At 43.2% G+C, this 24,081-nt stretch overlaps 1 protein-coding gene across 6 annotated transcripts in view; it reads left to right on the forward strand.

The window, feature by feature from the left end:
• KALRN (kalirin RhoGEF kinase) overlaps nucleotides 1–24,081 on the forward strand; it is a 766,757-nt gene that overhangs the window by 470,676 nt on the left and 272,000 nt on the right. For all 6 annotated transcript variants that reach the window (XM_074967163.1, XM_074967166.1, XM_074967164.1 and 3 more), the window contains exons 12-13: nucleotides 20,195–20,364; nucleotides 23,192–23,366. In XM_074967163.1, the coding sequence (XP_074823264.1) occupies nucleotides 20,195–20,364; nucleotides 23,192–23,366 (345 nt within the window). The remainder of the gene's footprint in view (nucleotides 1–20,194; nucleotides 20,365–23,191; nucleotides 23,367–24,081) is intronic.

The raw sequence follows: 24,081 nt of genomic DNA on the forward strand, positions 1-24,081 counted from the left end.
AGTTGTCACTGAATGTGCAGTTTCTGATGCTAGCTTTTTTTTGGGGGGGGGGGCGGGGAGAGTATAGTAGGATCCACTTGCACCATTTTTCTGATCTTCCATTATTTAATATGCCTTGTACATCTCCGCACTCTCACATGACTCAAACCCTCTCTCACCCACACGCATGGTGCACTTGAGTGTTGGTGGGCAGACAGCTGCTATATTTTCAACAGTTTTGATCTGTTATTGCGTAAACTGCAGAAGTGGGAACACTGCAGCATCTTTAGCTGGACATAGAAACTTTTAACATTAGATATCCCAGTGTATTGTGATAATAATGCAAAACTTTAGACCCACATAAAAAAAAACCCTGGCAAATTAAATGATTTTTCGGGCAACTGGCAAATCCATAGAAAACCCGACCAGGCCAGTCAAATACCAGCCAGATGATAACCCTCTTTTCCCCTAACCTCGTTCTCAGAAACTGCAGATCAGTTTTAGCTGAAACTTCCTTGCAAATTTCAGCTTAAGCAGACACCTGCTATGGAGAATGTCAGCCTGAACAGTTTAAGTTTGACAAAGTTATAAGCAACTGAAAACATGGTCTTCTACTGGAAAGCATCAGGTAATCGTAACCATAGGAGTTGCTATCTGTACCATTAAAAATACATATACACACACACACAGAGTGCTATGGTTATGAAATTAAATTCACTGTGCTTCAGGCAAGTGCCATAATTAGGGGATCTAGATCTTTTAGGTCTTTAATTTTAACAGAGATTGGCTTTCATATTGTGGTAGAGACCTTGGGAATCTTTAAATTAAATGCTGGCTTGTTTATGGTCTCCTGCTGTGGATTCTAACAAACAGAACAGATGATGACAATGAATCAAAGTTAATCACAGAGCAAACATGACTGTTTCTGGGACACTGTTTAATTCTGTTGTTCATCTTAAATTGACCCACTTCACAGTTTATTTTTCTATACTTTATAATATATTGCTTAAATTTAACTGTTACTATTGTCATTTTGAAGAATATGCCCATCAAATTCATAGATATTCATAGATATTAAGGTCAGAAGGGACAATTATGATCATCTAGTCTGACCTCCTGCACAACACAGGCCACAGAATCTCACCCACCCACTCCTGCGAAAAACCTCTCACCTGTGTCTGAACTATTGAAGTCCTCAAATCTTGGTTTAAAGACTTGAAGGAGCAGAGAATCCTCCAGCAAGTGGCCTGTGCCCCATGCTACAGAGGAAGGCGAAAAACCTCCAGGGCCTCTTCCAATCTGCCCTGGAGGAAAATTCCTTCCCGACCCCAAATATGGCGATCAGCTGAACCCTGAGCATATGGGCAAGATTCACTAGCCAGATACCCAGGAAAGAATTTTCTGTAGTAACTCAGATCCCACCCCATCTAACATCCCATCACATGCCATTGGGCCTATTTACCATGAATATTTAAAGATCAGTTAATTGCCAAAATCATGTTATCCCATCATACCATCTCCTCCATAAACTTATTGAGTTTAATCTTAAAGCCAGATAGGTCTTTTGCCCCCACTGCTTCCCTTGGAAGGCTATTCCAAAATTTCACTCCTCTGATGGTTAGAAACCTTCACCTAATTTCAAGTCTGAACTTCCCAATGACCAGTTTATATCCATTTGTTCTTATGTCCACATTCGTAAAAAGAAAAAAGAAAAGGAGTACTTGTGGAACCTTAGAGACTAACCAGTTTATTTGAGCATGAGCTTTCGTGAGCTACAGCTCACTTCATCGGATGCATAGCATATTGTGGAAACTGCAGAAGACATTATATACAATATGCTATGCATCCGATGAAGTGAGCTGTAGCTCACGAAAGCTCATGCTCAGATAAACTGGTTAGTCTCTAAGGTGCCACAAGTACTCCTTTTCTTTTTTCTTTTTACGAATACAGACTAACACGGCTGTTACTCTGAAATATGTCCACATTGGTACTGAGCTTAAATAATTTCTCTCCCTCTCCAGTATTTATCCCTCTGATATATTTATAGAGAGCAATCATATCTCCCCTCAACCTTCTTTTAGTTAGGCTAAACAAGCCAAGCTCCTTGAGTCTCCTTTCATAAGACAGGTTTTCCATTCCTCGGATCATCCTAGTAGCCCTTCTTTGTACCTGTTCCAGTTTGAATTCATCCTTTTTAAACATGAGAGACCAGAACTGCACACAGTATTCCAGGTGAGGTCTCACCAGTACCTTGTATAACGGTACTAAAACCTCCTTATCTGTACTGGAAATACCTCGCCTGATGCATCCCAAGACCTCATTAGCTTGAGTGCTGTGATGTTCAGGATAATCAACGAAATGACTCCCTTAACTGACAACTTTTAAGATCTCTGGGAAGGTCCGCCCTTTTGAAGACACAAAGCTGCTCACCAATATACCCAAGAAGCCTCATCTAATTTTTGGTCCACTGGCATTTTAGCCCCCTCCCACCTCAATTCACTATACAGATAAATTTTAAAAATAATTGAAACACAAACAAAGCATGACCAAACAAAGAATGGCCAAAATTAGCTTTTTATGCATAAACATTTCACTGTTTCAATATCTAATATCTTGCGCCGTTTCGGGGGTAGAATCAAGTGCTGCATGTCTTGTTGAAAAGTTGTGAATCTTCCTTTTCAAACGGTATAAAACTCCCAGCTCATATTTTCAAGGTTGCCTAGGAGATTTGACTTTCAAATATCAGCCCTCTCTGCAGGGTTGTGAAATATCAGACCTTACACATAAACCCCTGGTCCAGTACTGAATATTATGGGTGCTGGGTCTGTGAAATTTTTGACGGGGGATTTTGTGAGAGGAAGACTCTCCATTTGAGGGGGGAAAGGAGAGACCTTTGTGACAGGTTGAGTTTTAAAAAATGGCAGTTGTATAAAGGTGCTCGCATGTTTGGAATTTTAGTAGTCCTTGTAAAATGGATTAGTGGGCAGAGAGCAGGTGAAGCTGTCAAAGGTGCAGAGTAAATACATTTATCACATGGATATCACCACCATAGATGCATACACACATATAAAATGAAAAAAAACCCACGCACATGCATTACTATTGTTAGAACAGGAGAAATGTCTTCAAATACATTTCTACAGAGCCTAGGACAATGAGATAGCATTCTTGATTGGGTAGGTGGGGCCTGTGTGGCTACACTACTAACACAATACAAATAATAAATACGTATATGCATATAGTTTCATGTGAGCTAAATGCATAAGAGATCAGCCTATCATACATCATCAGCTGATTATCATGAACCATCACTCATGGGGACAAATCCTGCCCTTAGGTATGCACTTGCTACTCCCACTGACTTCAGAATTTGGCCCATGATTTTGACAGAAGCGTAAGTGCTCACCAGTCCTTTGTGCTGGTAGGTCCAACCTGTCACATACCTTAGCAGTGTTAGCAAAGCTCTGAAGCTGTGGAAGCAGGAGAGCAGGGTCATCAAGGACTGTGCTGAGGTCCAATTTATTTAATGTCTAGAAATAAGATTATTTTACAAAGGATTAAGGAGCCGGGAAGGGAGAGCTGTGGTATCCTGGCAGCACATCCTACACTCCATCAGAAGAGTCTGAATCTGAAATACAGCCAGACTCCTATTGAATAAAAATTCTGCCATCTGTGATCTCTTAAAAAAAAATCAGCTAGAGCCAAATGATTGTAAACACAAACATATGGGCCAAATTTCAATAAATCTAGCATGTAGAAAGCCACGTAAAAGAAAAATAACTTGTCTGTTCATCTGTCATGAACTTGCCAAGGGATTCCTATGTTACATGACACATTCTCAATATACACTGCATAGTCCTCCTTTTCCTTTCAGTCATCTGTTGTTTGTTGTTTTGTTTTGTTTTTTCTCTGCTTTGACCATGTTCATTATTAACTTTAGACAGGTTTCAGAGTAGCAGCCGTGTTAGTCTGTAATCGCAAAAAGAACAGGAGTACTTGTGGCACCTTAGAGACTAACAAATTTATTTGAGCATAAGCTTTCGTGAGCTACAGCTCACTTCATCGGATGCATTCGGTCGAAAATACAGTGGGGTGATTTATATACACAGAGAACATGAAACAATGGGTGTTACCATACACACTCTAAGGAGAGTGATCACTTAAGGTGAGCTATTACCAGCGGGGGGGGGGGGGGGAACCTTTTGTAGTGATAATCAAGGTGGGCCATTTCCAGCAGTTGACAAGAATGTCTGAGCAACAGTGTGGGGGGGGGAATAAACATGGGGAAATAGTTTTATTTTGTGTAATGACCCATCCACTCCCAGTCTCTATTCAAGCCTAAGTTAATTGTATCCAATTTGCAAATGAATTCCAATTCAGCAGTCTCTCGCTGGAGTCTGGATTTGAAGTTTTTTTGTTGTAATATTGCAACTTTCATGTCTGTAATCGCTTGACCAGAGAGACTGAAGTGTTCTCCGACTGGTTTATGAATGTTATAATTCTTGACATCTGATTTGTATCCATTTATTCTTTTACCTAGAGACTGTCCAGTTTGACCAATGTACATGGCAGAGGGGCATTGCTGGCACATGATGGCATATATCACATTGGTGGATGTGCAGGTGAACGAGCCTCTGATAGTGTGGCTGATGTTATTAGGCCCTGTGATGGTGTCCCCTGAATAGATATGTGGGCACAGTTGGCAACGGGCTTTGTTGCAAGGATAGGTTCCTGGGTTAGTGGTTCTGTTGTGTGATGTGTGGTTGCTGGTGAGTATTTGCTTCAGGTTGGGGGGCTCTCTGTAAGCAAGGACTGGCCTGTCTCCCAAGATCTGGGGGAGTGATGGGTCGTCCTTCAGGACAGGTTGTAGATCCTTGATGATGCGTTGGAGAGGTTTTAGTTGGGGGCTGAAGGTGATGGCTAGTGGCGTTCTGTTATTTTCATTGTTGGGCCTGTCCTGTAGTAGGTGACTTCTGGGTACTCTTCTGGCTCTGTCAATCTGTTTCTTCACTTCACTCCTCCCAACAAAGCCCTCCCCCACGCCCCACTGTTCCTCAGACATTCTTGTCAACTGCAGGAAATGGCCCACCTTGATTATCACTACAAAAGGTCCCCCCCCCACTCTCCTGCTGGTAATAGCTCACCTTAAGTGATCACTCTCCTTACAGTGTGTATGGTAACACCCGTTGTTTCATGTTCTCTATGTACATAAATCTCCCCGCTGTATTTTCCACTGAATGCATCCGATGAAGTGAGCTGTCGCTCACAAAAGCTTATGCTCAAATAAATTTGTTAGCCTCTATGGTGCCACAAGTACTCCTTTTCTTTTTATTAACTTTAGAGACTCATTGCATCTACAACCCCACCTCTGATTTGGCATGCCTGCTGTGAATTAACCCTTCGTATGCCAGACAAAAAGTGCTTTTTAACGCAGTCATTGATGAGTCAGCAAATTCTACAGAAACTCCTCTTTTTAATGAATATAAATAGTACATTCTGTTGGTACCCTCAAGGTAAGGAGGACAGAACTTTTCCCAGTCCCCCTGAACAAAGAATTTAGGACATACTAGGAACAAAGAATGTAGGCAATACTAACAGAATAGGGACTTTATCCTGGGAAGAAGAGACTCTGAAGACAATTTGGGGGTTGTGGTGGTGATGTGATTCTGGGGTACATAAACTGGTGAATCTCAACTAGGAGTAGAGAGGTTGTTTTACCTCTGTATTTGACTGCTACTTGAAATCTGTGTCCCATTCTGTTGCCCACAATTCAAGCAGGATGTTGATAAATTGGGGAGAATTCAGAGAAGAGCCACAAGAATGATTAAAGAATGAGAAAGGATGCCATATTGTGATAGACTCAAAGAGCTCAATCTATTTAACTTTACAAAGAAAAGGTTATGGGGTGACTTGATTACAGTCTATAAGTATCTACATGGGGAACACATTTAATAATGGGTTCCTCAATCTAGTAGAGAAAGGTATAACATGATCCAATGGCTGGAAGTTGATGCTAGACAAATTTAGACTGGAAATACAGTGTGCATTTTGAGAGTGAAGATAATTAACCACTGAAACAATTTATCAAGGGTCGTGGTGGATTCTCCATCACTGACCATTTTTGAATCAAGATTGGATGTTTTTCTGAAAGCCCTGCTCCAGGAATTATTTTTGGGGAAGTTCTCTGTCCTGTGTTCTACAGGAGATCAGACTAGATGGTCACAATGGTCCCTTTTGGCCTTGGAATCTATGAATCTGTGACTGAGCATACAGCTCTATCAGTAGTATGCACAGTCAGTAGCATGCGTTGTCAACATCTGTGACAGTTTCTGTATTCAGTAGTCTTCATTAAAGCCGTACTGGCAATCTCCTGTAATTCATCCCTGTCACTCAAAAACATGTTCCAGTCCCCTGTAAATGCATGTGCCTGATAAGACTCCGTAAAACTAGTTTAAAGTGGCTAATCTGAACATGATCGTTTGAGAAGATGGTGGCTTCAGAAAGAGTCTTTGGTAACAGAAAGGCAAAAACACTTTGTTTAATCCTTCAAAAGTTTTCACAAAGTGATTCAGAGTTGTCACAAGTGACTTATTTATGAAATTCCTAGTCAGGGGGTAGGGTGGGGGAGAGGCACACAAAGGTATTGAAGCTGCAGATCAGGGTAAATGTGTATATATGTTTAGCAAATGATAAATCAAGCCACAGGGAAATGTGTAGAGGAAGAGGGATATCTAGATCCCCTGTTGGAGAAGTTATGGAATGCGATGAGCCAGAGAACAGTTTTGAATGGGAATTTCATGGCTCCCCCCCACATCAGTATAGATCACTGAATGTTCAGTGCGTGGTCTTGCAGCTGTTAGGAGCTCCTCCTGTGCCAGATTCTACTTTGTTTCACTGGTGTAAATCTGGGGTAACTCCACTGACTTCCATTGAATTTCTCCTGATTTACACCAGTATAACTGAGTGTTGATTTTTTTCTTCTCTTTGCAGTCTCTCAGTTAATTGTCTTCAGAGTCATAATTACAGACAAATTAAAAATAAAAATTGCTAAAAGGAGACCATGTTTTTGCAATTCATGCTGATAACAGGAGAACTAAAGAGCATGAACATTGGACTCCTCGGTAAAGCCACCTTCATCTGATGCGGTGGTTAGGCCCTGAATTGCATATATATGTCCTTGGGGATCTACATGCTTGATGTAAGTGTAGCTGTCATTGGCACGTTTGCCTCAAGAGGAGATTATACTGTGCTGTATCAGTGTGGTCCATGCAGAACTTGGAAAAACATCAGATGTTTAGGCTTTGCAAATCCTTTTGCCATGGGCGAGGATACCAATTAAAAAAGCTACACATACAGAAGCACCAGATGCAGCCTAACCAAGGATGAATATCAAGAAACTGGCAAGGGAATGAAAAAGCAAGAAAGAGGTTAAGAAGGGATCAGATCCTTTCTTCACAAACTGTTCCCTTCTTTCCTTGTGTTCTTTCTTCACAAGCACTTTGTTGATGACATCTGGTCATGTTACATCTTGCTGCAGGATGTCTTATTATCATCAGCATATCACCATGGAAGTTGCACATTGTGGTTTCATCATCAGCATTGGGTCACACCTTTGTCACATGATGTTCAACTGATGTCACTTTAGTATGGACATTTCATCATGTGATATTTCATTTGTGATACCTGGTCATTAGGGTTGCCAACTTTCTAATCGCACAAAACCGAAGACCGCAAGGCCCCACCCCTACCCCGCCCCTTCTCCAAGGCCCTGCCCCCGCTCGCTCCATCCCTCCTCCCTCCATCGCTCGCTCTCCCCAACCCTCACTTACTTTCACCAGGCTGGGGCAGGTGGTTGGGGTGTGGGAGGGTTGAGGACTCCAGCTGGGGGTGCGGGCTCTGGGGTTGGACTGGGGATGAGGGGTTTCGGGTGTGGGAGAGGGCTCTGGGCTGGGACAGGGGGTTGGGGTGTGGGGAGGGTATGGGCTCTGGGCTGGGGGTGTGGGCTCTGGGTGGGGCCAGAAATGAGGGATTTGGGGTGCGGGAGAGGGCTCCAGGCTGGGGCCAAGGGGTTCGGAGTGTGGGGGGGGGTGTGGGCTCCGGCTGAGGATGTGGGCTCTGGGGTGGAGCCAGGGTTGAGGCGTGAAGGAGGGCACTCTGGGCTGGGGCAGGGGGTTAGGGTGCGGGGGGGTGAGGGCTCTGGCTGATGGGGGGTGGGTTCTTGGGGGGCAGGGATGAGGGGTTTGGGGTGCAGGATAGGGCTCAGGGCTGGGACAGGGTTTTGGGGAGGTGCGGGGTGCAGGTTCTGGGAGGGAGTTTGGGTGCAGTTGGGGACTCTGGGTTGCGGCAGGGGGCTGGGATGCAGGGTCCCAGCGGCGCTTACCACGGCTCCCAGGAAGCAGCCGCCAGGTCCCTGCAGCCCCTAAGCGCATGGGCGGCCAGGGAGGCTCTGCGCACTGCCCTTGCGCCTGCAGGCGCCACCCGTGCACCTCCCATTGGTCATGGTTCCTGGCCACTGAGAGCTGCAAAGCCGGCACTGGGGCAGGGGCATGCGTGGAGTCTCCATGGCCTCCCATGTGCCTAGGGGTTGCAGGGACCTGGTGGCCGCTTTTGGAAGCCGCATGGAGCCAGGGCAGGCAGGGAGCCTGTCTTAGCCCCGGGCCTCAGCTGCACCGCCAGCCGGACTTTTAACGGCCCAGTCGGCAGGGCTGACCAGAGCCGCCAAGGTCCCTTATTGACCAGGCATTCCGGTCGAAAACCGGATGCCTGGCAACCCTACCGGTCATGTCATATCTTGTCAATCAATATATTGTTTAGTATGTTTCCACTGATATTTCTGTGTTCCATTATTACATGAAAGACATAGGTCCTTCGTGGCATATGAAAATGGTATGGAAATACCCCAAGGAAACATAACAATAACTTACATTTAGATAGCATTTTACATATTCAAAGTGCTTTATAAACATGAGCTAATTAATTCTCACAAATACCCTGTAAAGTGTTATTTCCACTTTTTCAGTGTGTAAGTGAGAGAACCCGTGTGGTTACTTTATTTCTCTTTTAATACTGTTTGCTCTAGTTGTCCTGATGACTATTAACCTACTGAGCTACCATGAACATACGTTCCGGGCACACTGTGTAAACAAATGTATCATACCTTATATTGTAAATAGTAGTTTGTGTACTCCTTGCGATTGTATAAATTGTCTGTTTTCTTTATTATTCCCATTTTTAATTATTAGTCCAACCGTAAAAATCTCAATAGTTATTTACCCACTTGTCAAGGTTCCTCCCCCACTCTGAACTCTAGGGTACAGATGTGGGGACCTGCATGAAAAACCTCCTAAGCTTATCTTTACCAGCTTAGGTCAAAACTTCCCCAAGGTACAAAATATTCCACCCTTTTGTCCTTGGATTGGCCGCTACCACCACCAAACAAATACTGGTTACTGGGGAAGAGCTGTTTGGACACGTCTTTCCCCCCAAATTACTTCCCAAAAACCTTGCACCCTACTTCCTGGACAAGGTTTGGTAAAAAGCCTCACCAATTTGCTTAGGTGACTACAGACCCAGACCCTTGGATCTTAAGAACAATGAACAATCCTCCCAACACTTGCACCCTCCCTTTCCTGGGAAATGTTGGATAAAAAGCCTCACCAATTTGCATAGGTGACCACAGACCCAAACCCCTGGATCTGAGAACAATGAAAAAGCATTCAGTTTTCTTACAAGAAGACTTTTAATAAAAATAGAATTAGAAATAAGAAATCCCCCCTGTAAAATCAGGATGGTAAATACCTTACAGGGTAATTAGATTCAAAACATAGAGAACCCCTCTAGGCAAAAACCTTAAGTTACAAAAAAGATACACAGACAGAAATAGTTATTCTATTCAGCACAATTCTTTTCTCAGCCATTTAAAGAAATCACAATCTAACACATACCTAGCTAGATTACTTACTAAAAGTTCTAAGGCTTCATTCCTGGTCTATCCCCGGCAAAGACAAAACATAGACAGACACACAAACCCTTTGTTTCTCTCCCTCCTCCCAGCTTTTGAAAGTATCTTGTCTCCTCATTGGTCATTTTGGTCAGGTGCCAGCGAGGTTACCTTTAGCTTCTTAACCCTTTACAGGTGAGAGGAGATTTCCTCTGGCCAGGAGGGATTTTAAAGGGGTTTACCCTTCCCTTTCTATTTATGACACGCCCCCCAAATCTCAGCTAGGGTGAAACACTGGCTGGGATTTCTTCCTGGAGCTCTAGGAAAACAGAGTTAATAAGACACATGCATCTCTAAATATACTACCAAGTACATAAAGACTAACAATATTTTCCACATCTCAAGGACGATTTTAACCAGTTGATTCTGGGAAACTTTCACGTGAGAGTGCATCAGCCACTTTGTTAGAAGCTCCTGAGATGTGTTGGATGTTGAAATCAAAATCTTGGAGAGCTAAACTCCACCGAAGAAGTTTTTTGTTAGTTTCTTTGACGGTGTGAAGCCACTTCAGTGCAGCATGGTCGGTTTGCAGGTGGAAACGCCGTCCCCAAACATATGGGCGTAGCTTTTCCAGAGCGTAGACAATGGCGTAACATTCTTTTTCAGTGACTGACCAGTTGCTTTCCCTCTCAGACAGTTTTTTGCTGAGAAACACTACAGGGTGGAATTCTTGATCAGGTCCTTTCTGCATTAAAACTGCTCCCACACCACGCTCGGACGCATCTGTGGTTACTAGGAACGGTTTGTCAAAGTCTGGGGCCCTTAGTACAGGGTCAGACATGAGTGTCGCTTTAAGCTTGTTAAAGGCCTTCTGACACTTTTCGGTCCACTGCACAGCATTTGGCTGTTTCTTTTTGGTTAGGTCTGTCAGTGGGGCGGCGATTTGGCTGTAGTGCGGTACAAATAGTCTGTAATAACCGGCCAAGCCTAAAAAGGATTGAACCTGTTTCTTTGACTTTGGGACAGGCCACTTTTGGATAGCATCCACTTTGGCCTGTAGGGGGCTGATAGTTCCTTGACCCACCTGGTGTCCAAGGTAAGTCACTCTGTTTAGGCCTATTTGACACTTCTTAGCCTTAACAGTTAGTCCTGCCTCCCTTATGCGCTCAAGGACTTTTTGTAGATGTTCCAGGTGGTCTGCCCAGGAATCCGAAAATATGGCCACATCGTCAAGGTAGGCGACTGCATATTCTCCTAATCCCGCTAGGAGACCATCTACAAGTCTTTGGAAGGTGGCGGGTGCATTTTGCAGCCCGAAAGGGAGTACATTAAATTCATACAGCCCGAGATGTGTGGTGAAGGCTGACCTTTCCTTGGCAGACTCATCTAGCGGTACCTGCCAGTACCCCTTGGTTAAGTCCAAGGTAGAGATGAACTGGGCCCGTCCCAGTTTCTCTAATAGTTCATCTGTGCGTGGCATTGGATAGTTGTCTGGGCGAGTTACAGCATTTAGCTTACGGTAGTCCACGCAAAAACGTATTTCCCCATCTGGTTTGGGAACTAGAACCACTGGAGATGCCCATGCACTTTCAGAGGGGCGGATTACACCCATCTGTAACATATCCTGGATCTCCCGTTCTATAGCAGTTTTAGCTTGAGGAGACACTCGGTAAGGTTGGACTCTAATTGGGCTAGCATTACCTGTGTCAATGGAGTGGTATGCCCGTTCAGTCAGTCCTGGGGTGGCTGAGAACGTTGGCGCCTAGCTAGTGCACAGCTCCTGGATCTGCTGTCGCTGCATACGCCCAAGGGTCATGGAGAGGTTCACCTCTTCCACACCACCAGCACATTTCCCTTCGTAGTAGACACCTTCAGGCCACTCAGCGTCGTCTCCTCCCTGGGCTGTAAACTGACAAACCTTTAATTCTCTGGAATAAAAGGGCTTTAGAGAATTAATATGGTACACCTTAGGCTTTCGGTTGGAGGTGGGGAATGCTATGAGATAATTAACAGCTCCCAGGCGCTCCTGGACCGTGAATGGCCCTGCCCACGATGCTTCCATTTTATGGGCCTGGAGCGCCTTTAAGACCATGACCTGGTCCCCTACTTTGAAGGAACGCTCTCTGGCATGTTTATCATACCAGGCTTTTTGCTCTTTTTGAGCATCCTGTAAGTTTTCTTTAGCAAGGGCTAAAGAGGTTTGGAGGGTGTTTTGTAGGTTGGTTACAAAGTCCAGAATGTTAGTTCCTGGAGAAGGTGTAAATCCCTCCCATTGCTGCTTCACCAACTGCAATGGCCCCTTAACCTCACGGCCATATACAAGTTCAAATGGGGAAAACCCTAAACTGGGGTGTGGTACAGCTCTGTAGGCAAAGAGCAACTGCTGCAACACTAGGTCCCAATCATTGGAGTGCTCATTTACGAATTTACGTATCATGGCCCCCAAAGTTCCATTAAACTTCTCCACCATGCCATTTGTTTGATGGTGGTAAGGAGTGGCAACCAAGTGATTTACCCCATGAGCTTCCCAAAGGTTTTTCATAGTTCCTGCCAGGAAATTAGTCCCTGCATCTGTGAGGATGTCGGAGGGCCAACCTACCCTGGCAAAAATGTCTGCTAGTGCCTGGCACACACTTTTAGCCCTGGTGTTGCTTAGAGCTACTGCTTCCGGCCATCGGGTGGCAAAATCCATGAAAGTCAGTATGTACTGCTTTCCTCTGGGTGTCTTTTTCGGAAAAGGACCCAGAATATCCACAGCTACTCGCTGAAATGGAACTTCAATGATGGGGAGTGGCTGGAGAGGGGCTTTGACCTGGTCTTGGGGTTTTCCCACTCTTTGGCACACCTCACAAGACTGGACATAGGTAGAAACATCCTTGCCCATCCCCTCCCAGTGGAATGACCCCCCCAAACGGTCTTTGGTCCTGTTCACCCCAGCATGGCCACTAGGGTGATCATGGGCTAAGCTCAAGAGCTTGGCCCGGTATTTAGTTGGAACTACCAACTGTCTCTGAGGATGCCAGTCTTCCTGGTGTCCACCAGAAAGAGTTTCCTTGTATAAAAGTCCTCTTTCTACAACAAACCTGGATCGATTAGAAGAGCTGAGAGGCGGTGGGTTGCTCCGTGCTGCCGTCCAAGCTCTCTGGAGGCTTTCATCTGCTTCCTGTTCGGTCTGGAACTGTTCCCTTGATGCTGGAGACATCAGTTCCTCATTGGATTGTGGACCTAGGCTTGGTCCCTCTGGAAGCGATATAGGGGATGGAGCTGTTTCTGTTGACTGTGAACCGCTCTCCGCTGGTGCACTATGTTGGGATTCAGGCTCCGGCTGAGCCTCTTGTGTCGGGTTATCGGCTGCTGCCAGTTCAGGGTCGGTGGGGCCCTCTGGTGTTGAGGTTGCAAGTACTGGATTCAGTGCTGACAATGGGTCTGGTGTTGGTTGTTCGGCTGGTTCCGGTTCTGGGACTGGTTCCGTCTGGGTCTCTGGGACTGGATCCACTACTGCTGTTGCAGACATTGGCCTGCGGTCCGGGTCCATCACCTCTGACCGGGTCCTGATAGAAGTTTCCGGAACAGAGCTAGGCCTCACGGCTTGTTTAGCCTGGCTGCGGGTGACCGTTCCCACCCTCTTGGCCTGCTTCACATGATTGGCCAAGTCTTCCCCCAGCAGCATGGGGATGGGATAATCATCATAGACTGCAAAAGTCCACATTCCTGACCAGCCCTTGTACTGGACAGGCAACTTGGCTGTAGGCAAATCGAAAGAGTTGGACTTGAAGGGTTGAATCGTCACTTGGATCTCTGGGTTGATTAAATTGGGGTCCACTAAGGAAGCATGGATAGCTGACACTTGTGCTCCGGTGTCCCTCCACGCGGTGACCTTCTTCCCGCCCACATTCACAGTTTCCCTCCGCTCCAAGGGTATCTGGGAGGTATCTGGGCCTGTGGACCTCTGGTGCGATTCCGGTGCAATGAACTGTAATCTGTTGGGGTTCTTGGGACAGTTGGCCTTTACATGCCCCAGCTCGTTACATTTAAAACATCGTCCAGCTGACGGGTCACTGGGGCGAGGAGGGTTGCTGGAGAACGGGGTGGTGGGACGATAAGGGGTCTGGAGGGTTCTTTGGGAGGTAGGTGGGGCTTTGGGCGGCCCCCGGTAATAGGGTGTGGTCTGGGGTTGTCCCTTCTGGTCTCCGCTCCAACTGCGACCAGTTTTCTTCTTCTCTGCCACCTCCACCCATCTGGCTCCAATCTCTCCTGCCTCGATTACAGTTTTGGGCTTCCCATCTAGGATGTATCTTTCTATTTCCTCAGGAACACCCTCTAAGAATTGTTCCATTTGCATTAGGAAGGGCAAATTTACTGGAGATTCAACACTTGCTCCGGATATCCAGGCATCCCAATGTTTCACAATGTGGTAGGCATGTCGGGTAAATGACACGTCTGGTTTCCACCTTAGGGCTCTGAACCTCCGACGAGACTGCTCGGGTGTTATCCCCATTCTGACTCTCGCCTTGGATTTAAACAGTTCATACTTGTTCATGTGTTCTTTAGGCATTTCAGCTGCCACCTCAGCTAAGGGTCCACTGAGCTGCGGCCTCAGCTCTACCATGTATTGGTCAGTAGAGATGTTGTACCCAAGGCAGGCCCTTTCGAAGTTTTCTAAGAAGGCCTCAGTATCATCACCTGCCTTGTAGGTGGGGAACTTTCTGGGATGGGGAGTGGTACCTGGAGAAGGATTGCTAGGGTTTGTTGGTATATTCTGCTGAGCCTTTACCTTCTCCATCTCCAGTGCATGCTTCCTCTCTTTTTCCTTCTCCTCCTCCACATGCTTCCTCTCTTTTTCCTTCTCCTCCTCCACATGCTTCCTTGCCTCCATTTCCCTCCTGTGGGCAGCCTCCTGTACCTCCTTTTCCAGCCGCATGAGTTCTATCTGTCTTTCATGTTCCTTTTGTTTTTCCTCAGCCTGAAATCTGGCTAATTCCATCTTTTGTTGTGCTGTGGATTCTGTCATCCTAACCTCTCTGTTTTTAACTAACTTTACACCCGAGGTTTAGAAATAAACAAACAAAACTTGGCTGTAAAATTTTGCTGTGCTGGAATAGAATACCTATTCTCTGATAGTGATTGTCAGCCTACAGAAAAAGACAATTCCCTTGTCTCTGCTCTGGGCCCAAATCAAAGCAAAAACTTCCAACTACTTTGAAACCTGTTTACCCAGCCCAAAGAAAAACCAAGTTTCCTTTTTAAACTTGTGCTCCTTGTAAAAAATCAAAATCCAAAAAGAAAAAAAAAAACCCTGCCACTTTTGTCTCCAGGCAAATGGGTAGAACACCCCCCCTTCTATTTACTTTTAGGGAAAAAAAAACTCTGGGTTGGAAGACTGTGAATTTCCCTGCAGGAGTTAAGTACCCTGCCTCCAGGCAAAGAAAACCTGCAATTCACAAAGATAATCCCCTTTTGTCTCTGCTTGGCCACAAAGCAGAGAAAAACAAGCTGCTTTCTGGACTTCCTTTCCAAAGGGAAAAAAAAAAATCTCCTTTTTTAAAATCTGTATTTCTAGTTCAACAAATCTCAACTGGATCTCAAAACGATTTCAGGTTAATCCCACCTCTGCCACCATGTCAAGGTTCCTCCCCCACTCTGAACTCTAGGGTACAGATGTGGGGACCTGCATGAAAAACCTCCTAAGCTTATCTTTACCAGCTTAGGTCAAAACTTCCCCAAGGTACAAAATATTCCACCCTTTTGTCCTTGGATTGGCCGCTACCACCACCAAACAAATACTGGTTACTGGGGAAGAGCTGTTTGGACACGTCTTTCCCCCCAAATTACTTCCCAAAAACCTTGCACCCTACTTCCTGGACAAGGTTTGGTAAAAAGCCTCACCAATTTGCCTAGGTGACTACAGACCCAGACCCTTGGATCTTAAGAACAATGAACAATCCTCCCAACACTTGCACCCTCCCTTTCCTGGGAAATGTTGGATAAAAAGCCTCACCAATTTGCATAGGTGACCACAGACCCAAACCCCTGGATCTGAGAACAATGAAAAAGCATTCAGTTTTCTTACAAGAAGACTTTTAATAAAAATAGAATTAGAAATAAGAAATCCCCCCTGTAAAATCAGGATGGTAAATACCTTACAGGGTAATTAGATTCAAAACATAGAGAACCCCTCTAGGCAAAAACCTTAAGTTACAAAAAAGATACACAGACAGAAATAGTTATTCTATTCAGCACAATTCTTTTCTCAGCCATTTAAAGAAATCACAATCTAACACATACCTAGCTAGATTACTTACTAAAAGTTCTAAGGCTTCATTCCTGGTCTATCCCCGGCAAAGACAAAATATAGACAGACACACAAACCCTTTGTTTCTCTCCCTCCTCCCAGCTTTTGAAAGTATCTTGTCTCCTCATTGGTCATTTTGGTCAGGTGCCAGCGAGGTTACCTTTAGCTTCTTAACCCTTTACAGGTGAGAGGAGATTTCCTCTGGCCAGGAGGGATTTTAAAGGGGTTTACCCTTCCCTTTCTATTTATGACACCACTCCTTATTTTGCTTTCTACTAGTATCATTGCTAAATACTTTTAAATCGTATTTTGGGAGATTGAAACTCAATAGCATTTTGAAATAGTAGCATTCAAAGCTGGTGTAGCATAGGGTGCTTAATAGTTATTCTACACTCGCAGACAAAGTTTTCTTAATCATCTTTTCGGATTTAAGATTTTTGATTAATGTGGTCCCTTGCTCTAAGTCAAAGGCAATAATTTCTAGGTAACAAACACAGGTGTCCTTCAAACCTCCAGTAAGTGCTCTCATTAAGTACTTGAGTAAACTGACGGGGGTGCATCAGATGAAAAAGCTGAAAGTAAAGAGCTGTCTTGTTCTTCCATCAAGTGAAGCTGCCTGTGTATTATAGGTGAGAGGAACAGAGAGAAAGTTGCTACAATACAGAAGAAAAGTGGCAGATGGTCCAAAATAGGGCCTTGGTTTTCTTCCATAAAGCAACAGTCTAGTGATCAGAGAATTAAATATTTTTTTCTTATTTGAAACTATGATTGCCTTAATTTAAAAAAAACAAAACCCTTATCTATATACAGCTTGTTCGTGGACCAGAACGGCTAAGTATTCATCTCAATCTTTCTTGCAGTTGCAGTTTGCAGCTACAAAATTTTCACTTGAATGTATTTTGCACGTGTAAAATTTGTGGATGGATATTTTTTGCAGGTGCATATCAGGTTGTTAACCATTAAAGATAATGATTAATATTTGCATCCATGATTTATTGCAGCAGACCATAATTCAGTAAATGTGAATAAGCAAGTGTACAAAAATACCTCTATATTATTGCTTCATGTAGGTTTTCCAGATTTTTCTATCGTCTTTGTTTTTATGAGTTGCGAAGCGAGATGGAGTAGAGACTGCTTTCTTTTTTTGAGCTATGCAGATTGTTGGCACTTATAATAAAAATGGTAATTACATTTGGAAAATATGTGACTGCAAATTTTGCTAATGCTAAACATTCAGGAGGAAAACTTGCTTCCTGCAAATGTATGCCAAAAACTTTATTACAACACATAAATGGTTTAAATGAAAAACTGAATCTGTACTCAGCCTAAAGTGAACTGGCTGCCCAGGAGTAAGCTGCAGCATACATTACACTGACTAGGGAAGCCTATGGGCCACGTACCATATGTCTGATGACTTATTCTTTTCTGTCTGGTTACCCACTGAAAAATGATCTGAATCAAAAACTAATGATTTAGAGATAAAAAAGTTGCCTTGGTTTTTAAAATCAGTTGTTGGAATGGACTGATTTTGAAGAGAAGCTGAGCACTTTCCACTCCCACTGACGTCTGTGGATATAGAGAATGCTCTGCACCTCTGAAAATCATTTAGTGACCCACTGGTATGAACAATGGCTCATGCAGATTTTTTAATGCAGTTTGATGGCAGTTTGTTTAATTTGTGCAGCTCATTTGTTTTCGAATTTCCTTAGTAAAGGCTTCTGTGGTACAAATGCTGTTTACCAAGTGAAATTTTCTGTTGATTTCCACATTCAATTTCCATTTTTTTAGTGGAAACAGATGAAATTTGAGCCTCACAATTACTATGAGCTGAGAATAACAACTCTTAAATCATTGACGAGAAATAGCAGTGCTCAGGAATACTCTGCACATTGCAACATAGAAGTATGACTTGAGGTGCAGAATAGCAACCTTTGACATGATTCAGTGGTCATTCCCCGTCACACCATGGGCCAAGTGTGGAAAAGCATTATTGAATCCAGGGAAGGGCTACAGTGAAATGCATTATAAACTCTCTCTCTGATAGGGTTTGTATGCCAAATGGGTTTTTTAAATCAATTCAGTAGTTGCGTCAGAATTAAAAATCAATCCCTCAAAAACACAAAATGTTTTACTGCATAGTATCAAGCCAAAATAAAGAGTGTGGCTTCTTGGTCTCACTTAACAACCAGCTTCACCTCCGAGTGATGCTGTAGTGCATTTCATTTTATTACTTTCGCTGCTCTCATAAATGAAAGACCTTGTAGTGAATTATACTAATTGGAATTACTAGTAGTAAAAACACCTGGGAGGTGTGAAATAAAGATAAACTTGAGTCAGATTCCTTTTGCAAGTTGTTTCTGAAATATCTTCTTAATCTTATTAATACTGACTGATCCTTTGTATTAGGATTTCCCAGGGATTGGTGGAGACTAAAGATTTAAAACCTTCTAGTCAAGGATAACCCTAAACTCTGATAGCTTTTGTTATGCAAATCGTCACAATCAAAGGTCATCCTCTGGAAAAATCTGACATTAATGAGTTCAGATATTCAGATGCTGTCTCAAGCAAATGCAGACATTATGGAAATGCTTTCCTAAGTGACTTACCCATGGTTACACAAATAGTCAGTAACAGAGTTAGGAATAGAACAGAGGAAGCCTGATTCCCACAACAAATCAATAGGCTTATGGTCCATTGGGCCTCATTCTGAAGAGTAACATAGTTTTACCAACTTCACTGACTCTCCCGCATAGTTGTCTATCTTTTATTGATGTGTACCCCGAACTCTCTTTGAGGAGAATCACTTTATAGCTGCATGAAAAAGCAGACAAAACACAGTTCCACTGTTGCCCAATATACTAGCTCTGTCCTTTTTAGAATTCCCACAATTGGAATGGCAACACTTCCCAATACAGTGACCTGTCCTGTCACCTTGCACAAGATGCAGCAGAGAGCAACAGAGAATGGGTTAATGGGACACATCAAGTGGAAAATATTCTTTCATAGAGCCATGAGGATTTGCTGGCAGATCGCCAGCTCAGTTGGTGCAATTTTACACTACTCTACAAGGCAAGCTTAATGGGGAAACCTCAGTGCTTTGTAAGGGGCTTTGTAACTATCTAGGAGCTTGGGCTTGTCTGCTGTTCAGATTTCAGTGAGTGAACAGCTGGCTGGAAATTCTAATCTAAACACTTAGTAAAATGATGTTTTTAAGTAATAGTCAGGACCATTTAAAATGAATAGATCAGCATAGAATTGATTGGGGTCACTGTTGTCCAGTAGAAACAAAGACACCTTTTTATTATGTCTGGATTTCATCTAGATCCTAAAGTCACAATCTCAGATGCAGAGGGCACATTGCAAAAATACTGTATGGAAAGCATAGTTGACTGGGCACAACTGATTATCAATCAATATCACACACTTGATATATTTTCTTAGGGCCTGATCCTGCAAGATGCTGAACACATTCAACTTCAAGTAAAGTCAGTGGGATCTGAGGACATGAAAGCTTATGCTCACATAAATTTGTTAGTCTCTAAGGTGCCACAAGTACTCCTTTTCTTTTTGCGGATACAGACTAACATGGCTGCTACTCTGAAACTCAGCTCCTGATAGGATTGTGTCAATTTAAGGGGTTATAATTTATTTGTTGTATGTAGAGTTCATTGCAGCAGTACGTTAGTTTAAGGTTATAGTGATATATAATAGACTGAGATGCCAATTAAATTAAGAAATACAGTGCTTAATATTCTGATATGTGTATTTTACTTTGATGTTTAAAATTAAATTCCATGTACCAGAATCAGAACTCAATATAGCTTTTTGATTTTGAAATCATAAGTTTAGGTATCATTTAGCATCTGAAACGATTTGTGTGTAGAATCTTGATTAATGCTTTCTAAAATGGGATTAAATGATAAAAGGGTTAAATTTCAACCTCTGTCTCTTTCTGATTTGTATTTCTTTCCCCTCCTTCACAGCTGTGGACGTGGATGGAAGATCTGCAGAAGGAGCTCTTAGAGGATGTCTGTGCTGACTCAGTGGATGCGGTTCAGGAGCTTATCAAGCAGTTCCAGCAGCAGCAAACAGCCACCCTGGATGCTACCCTCAATGTCATTAAAGAAGGTGAAGATCTAATCCAACAGCTCAGGTATGTTTCCTACCTCAGGAGAGATGTCAAGAAATCTGGTGGAGCATTGTGCATTAGGTGCAAGTTAATAGGGGAAATGTAACTTACAATTTAACAGAAGGATTTATTCACTACCTTTTATATTTATGATGGTTCAGGCTCTTATAGTATTTTATTGAAACTGCAAGGAGTGATTTGTAGAGACTAAGAAGAATAGTCTGTGAATCAGCATGGATTGCTGTATCTAATGGATTGGTAGATATATAGATTAAATGTTTTTCAGGTGAATATTTTTGAGTGAATATTTATGGAAGATTGTTAAATGGTTGTGAGCTGAGGCCCAGTGGGTTACGTGATTACTCTTGCTGTATGGAAGCTGTATGCCTGTAAATAAAACCTGTATAGTTGTATAACAGGCCACAGTATTTCACTGTGTGCAGTACGTGTAGTTTATTCATGCTGTCAGACTATTCTTGTATTGGCATTTGTATTATAAATTAAAGCTGCTCCTTTTACCCAATTTAGAATGCGCTAGTTGACTGACTTTAAGAAATGTTTCTGTCCTCTCAGTAAATATGAGTTTCTTAAACTTTGTTCCTATCCAGTGTGAATTTATCTTATCAAGAAATTCCACCCCAAGGGTCACATTCTGCTCTCATTTACACTGGTTTTACCCCAGTTTAACTTTGACTTCAGTGATGTTTTACTGATTTTTCCTGGTGTGACTGAGATTAGAATCAAGCCCTATATTTTTATATTGTGAGGGTTATCCTAGTATGGAGAATCTTCCAATACCTGCCAGGAATGTAACCAAAAGATCATCACTAAAATAGAAGCAGTAACTTGTTTAACGGGAGTTCACTAAATAAGATTTTTGGCAGTCACAGTAGTACTCTTCTTGAGTCTTCCATACAGAGTCTATAGATACAAACTACCTCTCTTCCTTCCTCCATGTGCAGCTATGTACATTCTACCACAAGAACTTCTGCTATATATAATGTGATTATATAGAGCTTGATTGTGATTCAGCTTATGCAGGGACATGGGGGGAAATGGGGTGTAAATGTCTCTGCCTCACTGTACAACTGCACCAGGCTTACCTGGATCACAGGTAAGCCTTTTGAGTGCAGGAGGGAAGAAAGAGGATTCCTTGCTTGATATTTCTTGCTGTGAGCCGATGGGTAAGGAAGGACAGAAGTAGGCAGAGTCTTGGTTCCATTGTCTACAAGCTAGCTAGCCAGGAGTGTGGGGAAATGCTCTGTGTTTGGTAATAAGTTAACTCAGCATGCTTCCCCATGCAACTGTGCAAAACAGGAGCTCAAGTCACAGTTTCTTTTTGGAGCTCCTCCTGGGGTGGTGCAGCTATACACCACGCATTATACAGGGCTAGGAGTAAACCCTTAATCACCTTCCAATATCATGGTTAGGTTGCAGTGCTTGCACAGGAGTGCCAGTTTATTGCTGCAGTCCCATGAATTGATGTTTCAACATGTTTTTCTTTTCCCCAAGACAGAATCACGGACTGATAGGGACTAGCAATGGAAAATGTCTGCTGGTTCATCCTATTACACTACCAGGGCAGGATTTTTCCTTACAGTATATTTTATAGTGCTTCAAACTGTCTTATTTTAAATGTCTCAAGCAATGCAGCTGCCACTGTGTACTTTATGGGGAAAACAAAATATAACTTTCTTTGGCATTTTACTTGTTTTAACTTAAGCACCAAAACTTCGGCACTCAATTCTGTCTTCAGATCTGCCTACATGGCTCTCGCTGAAGTTAGGGGACGCTACAGTGGCATGTCTGAGGAGAGAATTTACCTTTAATGCCCTGAAAAGCTTATTTATCCACAGAACGCACAGAACAAACATATATTAAAGAACCCAAGCTAACTTTCAGATTCCAGATCCCTAGTGTTAAATGTGAGATAGCCAGCAATGAGGAAACGGACAATAATGAAAATAGTTTCTGCCCTGTATTTATAACACACAACTGTCTTGGGGCCAGATTGTGGCATTAAGGCAGACCCCTGCTATTAAGATGGTGCAACCTGCTCCTCCTGACTGCTTGAGCTGGAGAGTAGGGGGTGGTGCTATGGCCCTTTCTCCTCTCTGCCCCCTTTGGGATGATGTGTGCTCTGGGGGTGCATAGCAGAAGCAGGTCCTGAACACCCCTGGGGACATGGAGTGTACAGTGAGGGGAAGATTCCTTGCACCCTACCCATCACCCTGGGCACCTACACAAGGGCAAGTCACAATCTGTCTTTTAGTGTTTTAAAATACTTACAGTGTTGGAATTTTTCCCTGGTTATGTTGCATTCTGACCAATTAATCAAGGGGAATCAGAAGAATCCCAGTCTTGTTAGGCTAAAATATTGGCAATTCCAACTCTCTTAGTTCACTAGCAACAATGCAAATGGTGGCATAATTTAACTTGTAAAGATCTACAGCGTGTTAGTAGCAGCTTTGAGGATGATGCCTCTGAGACAGGCTGATTGTAGAAAGAAATGGGTCATTTGGACTAGAATTAAATGGGATTGATTCCAGTCAGATTCCTCAAGAGATCAGTTCAGATTTATGTGCCATTCTGTTCCCCTCCAACTCCTTGTTAGTGTATCAGGGTCAAAGTGTCACAACATGTGAAAGGATGTGCTCATTGTTTTGACTTTGTGTTGAGTTCAGGAAACACAGGATTTCAACAAGCAGAAGAAATGAGCATTGCATACACCTTCCTCCAGCCCTTTGTGCTTCGGCTCACTTCTCAGCTGTGCACAGAATTGAGAGTGTTTAATTCCTGCTCTTTTCTTGCGTTAATGCTGAGCTTTAACCATTCTCCTGCCTTGACACAGGGATTCAGCGGTATCCAACAACAAGACTCCACACAATAGCTCCATCAGCCACATTGAATCTGTCCTTCAGCAGCTTGACGAGGCCCAGGTACAGATGGAAGAGCTCTTCCATGAGCGGAAAATTAAGCTCGACATCTTCCTTCAGCTCCGGATTTTTGAACAGTACACCATTGAGGTAAGAGCTGTGTGGGTGACCTAGGAAAGGTAGCACTGTGGAGGTGGTGACTATGTCTCTGACTAATACTCTAACAGGATACACAGAGTTCCAGGGAATCACAGAAGACTTTGATTACACTGAGATGTCTGGTGGAACTAGGAGGTGAATAGAAATCAGTTGTTAACTTGGAAATTTAGAAACCAGTAATATGCCTTTGTGACATACTGATAAGATACAAGACACGTTCATGTCTGCCCAGCTGACTGTATTCAGAGTGTCTGAATGCTTTGGTGGCCAGTTTTATGGCATGCATCGTACAGTGGCTTACATATGCCCCTCATGTACATCTGTCTTTGCTAATCTAAAGTTCACGATTTTTTGAAGGTGAGATTTTTCTCTTTAGATGCATTTTATGGCTTTGAACCCCTCGATGCAACAAAATATTAAGCATCAAATAAAGGGTTGTCTTACAAATCAGGCATAACAGGCATAACAGTTGTTTTACATAACAGGCAGGCATAACAGTTGTTTTACATAAAGGGGGAAAAGAGAAATACTGTACAAGAAGCCCTAAAGTGCTCATCATGTAATTTTATGTGCCTGGGAGTAGATTTAAAAAGAGGTCTTATATCTCTACCTTGTACTCCTTTTTTTAAATCAAATGCTATTGTTGGAAAAACTGTTATCAGTGCATTAAATAAATGAAGTTTTCTTGGACTGAGTAATTTTAAAG

This window comes from Natator depressus, chromosome 11 (genome assembly GCF_965152275.1).
Source record: "Natator depressus isolate rNatDep1 chromosome 11, rNatDep2.hap1, whole genome shotgun sequence".
Classification (NCBI taxonomy): domain Eukaryota; kingdom Metazoa; phylum Chordata; order Testudines; family Cheloniidae; genus Natator; species Natator depressus.